General features: G+C 39.5%; 1 protein-coding gene across 1 annotated transcript in view; it reads left to right on the top strand.

Moving 5' to 3' along the window:
• Positions 1-1,365: 1,365 nt before the first annotated feature.
• galnt16 (UDP-N-acetyl-alpha-D-galactosamine:polypeptide N-acetylgalactosaminyltransferase 16) overlaps positions 1,366-9,098 on the top strand; it is a 28,469-nt gene continuing 20,736 nt past the window's right edge. The window contains exons 1-2 of the mRNA XM_066680759.1: positions 1,366-1,748; positions 8,504-8,685. Coding sequence (XP_066536856.1) covers positions 1,539-1,748; positions 8,504-8,685 — 392 coding nt within the window. The 5' untranslated portion in view covers positions 1,366-1,538. The remainder of the gene's footprint in view (positions 1,749-8,503; positions 8,686-9,098) is intronic.

The raw sequence follows: 9,098 nt of genomic DNA, 5'->3' as shown, positions 1-9,098 counted from the left end.
AGAAAGACTGAAAAGGTATGTTTTATGGTCAGTAAGTGGATGGTGTTTAAAAGCCAGCACAACACACTATCACTGTCCTGCTGGTTTAACTGCTGAGAATAGTACATCACTAAAATGATAACAACTTAGTCTCAGTGACAATTAACCCTGACCTCATACGCTTAGGTCATCCTCATATGGGCCACACACACACACACTAAATGTGGCACATTTTTAAAATTCTTGGATTCGATCCCAGAATGATTCTACTGGCTCTGTTTGAGACTAGATGTTCACATCAAATTTTGTAAACAGTGTTTTCTTCAAGCTGTAATTTGCTGCCTTAGTGTTAGTGAAAAAGTGGGGATAATTGTCTCTACATTTCCCTGTGCCTACTGTTCTTTTTAGACTCAGAGCAGAGCCTCCCATTCCTAGTCCTGTGGAGCCTGTGACGATTTTGTTTTCCCTGTATTCTAACACACTTCGTGCAGCAACCTCATTTGTTAATAAGCTGAATCAGAGGTGTTGGATGAAACAAGTAACAAAAAATGCGTGTGAGGTCACCAAATGGAGCTGGAGTGAGAGACTGAAAGCTCACTTTCACTTCACTTAAAAAATCAATTCATAAGGAGTGTATTTAATTTAATGCAAACTCTCTTTTTATGGTCTTGTTGCTAAACATGATAACAGCAAATAACAGACATTGCTTTTCAGTTTTTATGTGATTTTGTGGATTCTGTATTCTGTGCTTTATTTGCACTTGTATTTTTTGGCTTGGGTGTTTCCACAGAATGGTGTCATATAACATTATTAATTTAATCAGTCATTGTCTGTAACTGCTTATCCAGTTCAGGGTCGCGGAGGGATATCAGGAATCATTGGGTGCAAGGCGGGATCACACCCTGGAGGGTGTGCCAGACTTTCACAGGGCAACACACACACACACACACACACTACTGACACTTTTGAGTCGCCAAGCCACCTACCAACGTGTGGTTTTTTTTGGGCTGTGGGAGGAAACCCACGCAGACACAGGGAGAACACACCACACTCCTCACAGACAGTCACCCGGAGCAGGACTCTAACCCACAACCTCCAGGTCCCTGGAGCTGTGTGACTGAAATCAAAAAAGAAAATCCCACGCATAATTCAGCATCTGTCCCTTGCTGAACTGCTTTTTTAAATTATATCCACCCAGTATGTTGGAGCATTGTGGGTAGTGCTGGAGATTCACAGCGGAAGGAGCCGAGTGGCAGAGACGATGACATTGGACAAACGTGCTGCACATAAACTGCAGTGTATCTGCAGGCACTAGGACCACGCACTGCCGCTTCTGCGCGTTGTGTGTGTGTGTGTGTGTGTGTGTGTGTGTGTGTGTGTGTATAGATGCGCGCTCGATGCGAGGACAGGAGCCCGCAGACACAGCGCGTGCGAGCTACAGCGCGAGGCATCAGCGGACTGCAGCCCGGGAATAGAAGAGAAGGCGCCTCCGCGAGCGGGAGGAGCGACACGAGCATCGCCGCATCCTCCAGGGCCCGGAGCCCTCCTTATGGAGCAGCATGCGCAGGATCAGGGCCAACGCCATCGCCATCCTCACCGTCGCCTGGATCCTGGGCACCTTCTATTACCTGTGGCAGGACAACAAGCCGCGGACGACTGCCTCGGCTTCAGCGTCCCAGCCGCGCGCCACGGGCGGAAAAATCCACGGAGCTAAAGCCGGAGGCGGGAGACTGGAGCTGCACCGCGAGGACAGGACCATCCCGCTGATCGTAAGGGCACGGGCTGTGTTTCTTACTGCATGAGGGCGAGCTGCAGTGCTTTAACGTTGGATGAGCTGCATACTGTGCTTGCGCGTGCGTGAGTGCGTGTGCTTTGCATGCTGATAATAGACACCGTGATGCACGGCTGCGTCTTCTCCACGCGCCACGTTGTGCTCTGAGGTGATTTTGCTCGGTTTGTTGTCATGTATCTACAAGGTGTCAGTGGTTATGGTTTTACCCGCGGTCTATGCTCTTCTCCACATGGATTAGAAATAAACCCAACAGCGGCAGAAAACTAGAATAATGTAGCTTAGTCTAATACGATATTTTCTTGAAACTTTAAGCAGTTAAAATTAATCTGCGTCTCAGTCTCTGACAGCAGCTGCCCTTGTTTATATATGGATATATGTGAGAATATGGTGAGCTGTTAACTGTCCTATACATTTATATATATAAATATATATGAATCTTATTCAGGATAAAATGATTTGTATGGGTTCCAGTTTCACAAAATATATAAAATATGAAGGTAAACATTCTGTATGTCAGTTTTGTAACTAAGGGCTGCTGGTTAGTGTTGACACCTGTGTGTAATGGCACGTCCATTTTGGAGCATTTGGAGACAGTGAAAAGCTTTCGGTGGAATGCTTGAAGTGCTGTGGTACGTTTGGAGCATAATAACTATGTTGATGTGATGTCCATTTTAAGCTGCGTCTCGATACTCTATAATCTTAAATTTAGGGTGCTTTTTTTGTTGTTAGTTTTGTTTTTTTGGTTTTTTTTTTTACTTTTGTGATGTCACAAAACCAACCACACTTGTATGCAAAAAGTTTGAGCCCCCTCTTTTTTTTTTTGCTATAAACTCAATTATACTCCAGCTGTCGGATCTATTAGATCTGAATACATTTTTGTGTATTTTTAAATATCTTTAATATCTACAAAAATTAGATCACGGTTTTTGCTACTTAAAAAACAATACAAACAGTATAAAATAATGATAACTTTAAACTATATCTACCGCATATATGCGCTTTGTTGACTTGATATGTAGCACACCTATGACAAAAGCTAGTGGTTAGATTTGTCTGTGCTGCCAACAGTAAGAGATGGTGACACATGTAACAGGGTTCATGACCAAGTCATAAAAGAAAGTGCTGAATGAACTGAGGTTAGAAACTAGTCATTATTCCCTTTCTGTGGAGATGCCATTAGCTTAGCTGAAGTGTGTCATCTGTACTGGAGGACATGGCTGGCGTATAGTTGTCGCTTCACAGCTGGATGCTAAATTCATCAGGCTGAGGAGAAAAGACTTACAAAAAGAAAAGTTTACATTGTGTGTTCTGACCTTTGTTCAGAGTCCCAGATGAACAGTGTAAGTAGATTGAAGCTGTTTTTTAATCCACATAAATGGGCCCTAACATGTCAGAAATCTTGGCTTATTGCAGTTTGCTGGCCTGCTGCTCCGGCATGTAGAGACATAACCTCTGGCAGTAAATGAATGAAGGATACCAAAGCAAATGTCCATATAAAATTTCACTCTTTTTACTTTCAAACTGGAGAGGTTGCTGCACTGTTTAAAGGCTCAAAATATAATGGGCACTCTCCTGTCTATATGTGGAAACTACGCTGCAAAATGACCCATTTTTCAATTGATTGTTCTAGTATAATAAAAGTTCATCCCTGCCATTCACATTGAATTTATAAGGAGTGGGTTAATGTGGTCTTCTTCAGATCATTTACATTTCAGTCTTAAACTTACAGTAATAAATACAGCCTAATAAAGCAAAAGGCATAAAGAGAAGTTGAAATTCACTAATGGGAAGTAATGGGAAGAGAAATTATATACAAGAAAAACAGAAGAGGTAGACTTAGACTCTTATTCAAAAGAATATCTTTCAGAGGACTCAGTTTTCGTGTTCTAATGATCTACAACATTGAATGATTGGAGCCCAGTAAAAAACAAAATCATTTATTATTCTATCATCTCGAACCTCTTATTAATTTCTACAGGCTCAGGTCATTTTTAATGAGTATATTCTCCTTTTTTTCTGATTTTCTTCTAGCAAGGATAGAGTCCCAGTTTTGGTTTCTCTTTATTTATCTTAAGTGTTTTTCCTCACCACATTCATTTATTTTCCTCATTACATTTGCTCCAGATGGGGCCTGGACATCAGATTTCTCTGTTGTTTTGTCAGTATCATGATAACCATTTGTTCAATCCTTGGAAATGCTTCCGTAGGTCAGTGTTTGTCTATCAGGGGACTGTGTTCTGCTGAAGTCTGTTATCAGGAAGTTCTGATGTGTTGGAAGGACTCCTGTTGGGCAGATGTGAAGAATGAAGGAGTGGGTTTGGGCTGCGCGGGTCTATGGTCTATATCTACGGGACAAGCTATCTGAGTGATGTACTAGTAACGTTTCATCAGTCGTGCCGGTAATAGAAACTTGGGTTAGCTTGTTAACTGTAAGTGAGGGAGTAACAGAAATAAAGGAATTACAACACAGAGACAGAAAGAGGAGAATGGGGGGAAGAAAGAAAGAGAATATGAAAAGAGGGAGAGACCATTTAAGGTGATGGAGAAAGAAAGAGAGGGTTGTAATGAATCCTGTCTCCATGTGCCACATCCTACAGCTCCATAGCAACAGAACAGCAGTGTCCAAAGCACAGCTAGCATGTCACTGTGAGTAATGTCTAAAGCTCCACATGACAATGAAAACCCATTAATTCAACATATGCTTAATGTATGTTTACCTTTCGCGACATGAGGAGGTCTCATTATAAAAACATACACATGGGTGCCATTTTTAAAGAGCTTATGTCATGAATATCTAATATTCCTCACCTTTTCACATTAAAGCATTTGATGTAGTAAGCAAATATTATTTAAATTTCAAAACAAAATGTCACTTCTCTTTATGGGAATCAGCTACAAAAATATTGTGCTTTGAATTAATGTTATTTTGTGATGTCAGAACAGTAGATATATTTGCATATTCAGCCTTTGGCAGTTTTGATTTTCATATTCATGCTGAAGTTATAAAAATTGTTTCAGCCCAAAAGCAGCCAGCCATAATAACAGATTTACATATATCCGTATAAAATGCATCAACAGGAAGAAACGAAAATACGAAATGGCCTGTTTTATTCTAAATGATGAGGAATCCTTATGTCTGAATTAAAATGCATTTCTAAGACCCTTAGAAATGCCTACTTGCACGGTCTAGATTGTCATCCTCCTGCTTCTTCAACTGATCCGCATATAATGATGCATCATGGATAGGTTTAAAATTTGATCTGGATTGTCTCCATATAGCAGTTTACTGATAGAGAGCTTGTTCTTTTAGTGTTTGTGCAGAGCACTGTACTCACCCTCCCCCATCATGTGACTTCATTGTGAGCAGTGATCCAGATCAGCATGGCTTGGAGTTTAATAAGAGACGTTTTCACAAGAGCCAAACAGCACTTGTAACACAAACTCCCCTTGACTTTACCCTGCTGCTTTGATGTTTGATCTGCCTTTTTGCTTTTGGCTCGGCCTGCATCAAACTTAAAATGAGATTAAAAGGATTCTTATGGTTTTCTACCTGAAGTTTTTTTTTTTTTTTTTTTTTTTTTTTTGGAAACAGCACTGCTAAAGGTTGTTGGCTTGACAACAGTGTGTTGTGTGATTTAGCAGCAGACTGAGATGTTTGCCCTTGAATTTTATGCTATTTCTTTCTTTGATCTCATGATTTGTTTCCTCATACATAAATGTACCTTGAGCAAGTGCATTTATATGTATTAATCTTGGCTTTAGTTCTTTAGTTGTTTCACATTCAGTCTAGTATGTAAATGCAGAGAGTTCCTGTCGGAACTGTAAGACCATTATTTAAGGAAAGTCATCAACATCAGACTCATGCATAGATTCGCCAATAGTCCACAAACTGTTTATTCCAGAAGAATTGAATTCCTAGTGGATGACGAAACACCATTTTCAGAAAAATTGGGATGTTTTGTAAAATGGAAAAAAAAACATGAAACTGTGATTTGTTAATTATCTTGAATTATCTTTTAAATAACTATAGCACAAAGAAAAATTCAATATTTTCACTGAACAACCTGATTGTGTTTGATGCCTGCAACACACTCCAAAAAAGTTGGGACAGGAGCAAAGTAAGAGTGAAAATCTATAGGAAATGGATGTCACACTGTTCTGAAGCATTACACTGTAAGCAGGTGAGTATAAAATATATAAAAGGAGCATTCTACTGCAGTAGAAAAATTGTTTTTTCACCATATTTCAATCAAGTTGTTTGATAAGAAAATGTGGAAATCTGTTCTTTGAGCTCATGTCAGGTAAATAAAACTTCAACAGAATTATCAAATCGCAGATTCTGTATTTTTTTTATGGCTTTTTACACAGTGTCTCAACTTTGCTGGAAATATTAGTGTTTTTCATTTTATTTATGGTGCTATATGTGTAAAAGGTTTTGTTTAATTTTTTTAAACATTAACAAGCTCTCAGGTCTGTATAGGCTGTCCTTGAATACATTTTAAGCTGCAGATTTGTTCAGGTTTTTTTTGTTTCCTCTGTGCACATGAAAAATCTTCTTAAAAATTAATATAAATTAAAATACCAGAAATGTAAAAAATGATTTTGTTTTTCCACAGAACTTAATTAGGCTTCCTTCTTTCTACCTCATATTGATCTGTTGATAACACTTGGACATAGTCCTCTATTTACATTGTGTGGTGAGATAATGTTGGGACCTTTTCAGCTTTTTCAGAACAGTAAAGCCTCTCTCGATTTAGTTTGTGTCCTGAAGGTAAGCTCAGAAGTATCAGTTCCTGTGACTAAAATCTCTTCATAAATATGAGATGAAGCTGGTCTTAGAGCAGCAGTTCTTTTCCAGCAGTTTGTGAATATGAAGAATGCATTTTCATTCCAGATGATCAAGTTACACTTCACACCTTTATAGACACGCAGATACTTGCAAATGTACCATTTCAGGGCAAATAGTTCAAAATTGATTTGTGTCTCTTCCTGACTGTCCCTGAAAGGCCCGGTCTGTACCGCAATCACAGAGGAATGATAGAGTTAGTCCTCTCCTGTTTTAAGCTCAGAGACTGTAAATTGCACCTGCTGTCTTGAGGCATCTGAGGCACCAGGTGCTCTTCGGCTCTTTACCTGAATTAATGTGAGTGTAAACGATCAGTGCATGAACGCTCACAATCTAACTATGCATCTTTTATCTGACTCTGCAGATGCTTCGTAACAAGGCTAAGGGGGTGCATCTCATTATCTCTATTTTGGAATTCAGAGGGAATTATATATTTGCATGGATTAAAAAAAAGAATGGAAATCTGCTTTTGGAAGCACATTTTGCCCTGCAGTAAGCAGCAGAACATAGCACTTTACATTCAAATTCAATACTTTTCAATCCCACACCAAGACCAATACACTGGCTTTGATACAAATTTGTGAACAGTAATTTTGAACATACATTTTTGTATGGGTATATTTTCCTGCTCTACCAGCCAGTATAGAAGTGTAAACGAGCCACTCCAACATTAAAAGGTACAACAGCAAAACACAGGGCAGACAGCAGTCTTATGTTCTTGTGATATTCCAAACTCATTCAGAGAGATTTCCAAAGCTCAGTGAATGCCAGTTCATTTGTAATCTGGTGGATTATGAAAAAAACTTTGTCAGTGTTTTTTTGTCACTTTTTTCTCTCTCTTGGAAATGGAAAGTGAGGTCATAGCGTCTGAGACTTGCATGTGGGTTAAAGCTTTTCCCGACAGCTCGTTTATAACACTGAGCTGAAGAATGCCTCTCCCCTCCCCAGTTTCTCCATCATTCTCTTCCCAAAGCACTGTCTTATGCAAACCTCTTATTCCTTCATGCTGCTCTTACATCCTTTTCTCTCCTTGCTCTCCTCCCATTCCTGCCCACCCCGTTCTCTCTTTGTCTGCTTCTTTCTAGTTGTCCAGTCAGCCACTTTGACTATACAGCCAAGTGGTTGTTCAGGCTGGGCCCACCCAAGCTTTAGTCAAGAGCCAATGTTCTGAAGTTCTTAATCTATTTAGAGAATGTTTATGTAAACAAAACAAAATGAGGTTCGCTGAAGTTTACACCAGTGAAGCTGCAATTGGTGCACTACATTTCATGAAATGGTAGTGCCAAACAATTCAGAAACACCACAGACTCTTTTTTCATTTATCATCATTAACAGTTCGCCATGTGCAGTATAATTGTAGTTAAGTGTTATGTTATGTAATGGCTTAACTTGGATTGCGAGAGTACTGTGGCAAACATTAGACTTAATGACCACATTGCATTGTCCCATGTCCTTTAAGGATGACGTTTACCCTTAAAACATACATCTTAGACAGGTTTATTGTCTACAAAAAAGCCTGAGTAATAAAGAATGAAAAATATTTGGAATTAAGCTTGTTTTTGATGCTAGAGTCTGTATGACATAGGGATTACTCACACAGTGTTAGGTTGCAGACACATCTGTTACTGTTAATTAGCTTCTACTGTAGCTTGTGCTTGCTAAGCACTAATGATATGGAAATGCGTATGAGTGGAAACTAATGCGGTTTCTTAAACAAAGGCTACTGTTTTTGTCTTGTGGTTTTCAATGCTTTTGAAGTACATTAGTGGAAATGCTCTTTCGCTAGCCTTTCACAGACACTTCTACCAGCTTTTTTCTTTCAACAAGAAATAGAGACCCTTATCTCTCTTATTCTGTAATTCTCTTTCTGTTTCTCTTTGTCTCAGGTGACCCACCCTCCAAAGGGAGAGCAGCAGGGGCAGTTGTTAGGCACATTTGATGAGAAGGCCTATTTAGCCAGTAAGCAGCTGAAAGCTGGAGAAGATCCATACAGGGAACATGCTTTCAACCTGCAGGAAAGTGACAGACTGGGCAGTGAAAGGGCCATTAGGGACACTCGACACTACAGGTACTGTGCTTGCACTCACACATTCACTAACCTGGCAAGCATTGCACCATGCATTTGCAAAAGCCTGGCACAAAATGCACACAAATGCTTAAGATGCGGACATAGCTCTTATTTCTGTGAAATATATGAATATTTGACCCCTTAAAATCTTAAGAAGGCACTACACTATTATGAGTTGTTCCATGTGCCTCATGTATAAAACTATGTTTACAAACAGTGACTATTTGTAATTTTGTTGTATAACCTAATATGTACCAGTAACGCCCCCTTGTGGAAAACCTTCAGCCTGCTAAATATGAGTGAATTAGTGATTAAGGTAATAAATCTATGCTGCATACATTCTAGCATATGGTACCTTCTGTGGAATAATGTTTTGTAATTTGTTAAGTCATTTGGCTTATATGTGTATCCCA

This window comes from Hoplias malabaricus, chromosome 1 (genome assembly GCF_029633855.1).
Source record: "Hoplias malabaricus isolate fHopMal1 chromosome 1, fHopMal1.hap1, whole genome shotgun sequence".
Classification (NCBI taxonomy): domain Eukaryota; kingdom Metazoa; phylum Chordata; class Actinopteri; order Characiformes; family Erythrinidae; genus Hoplias; species Hoplias malabaricus.
The sequence above is the reverse complement of the archived record's forward strand: the minus strand, read 5'-3'. Positions and strand labels throughout refer to the sequence as shown.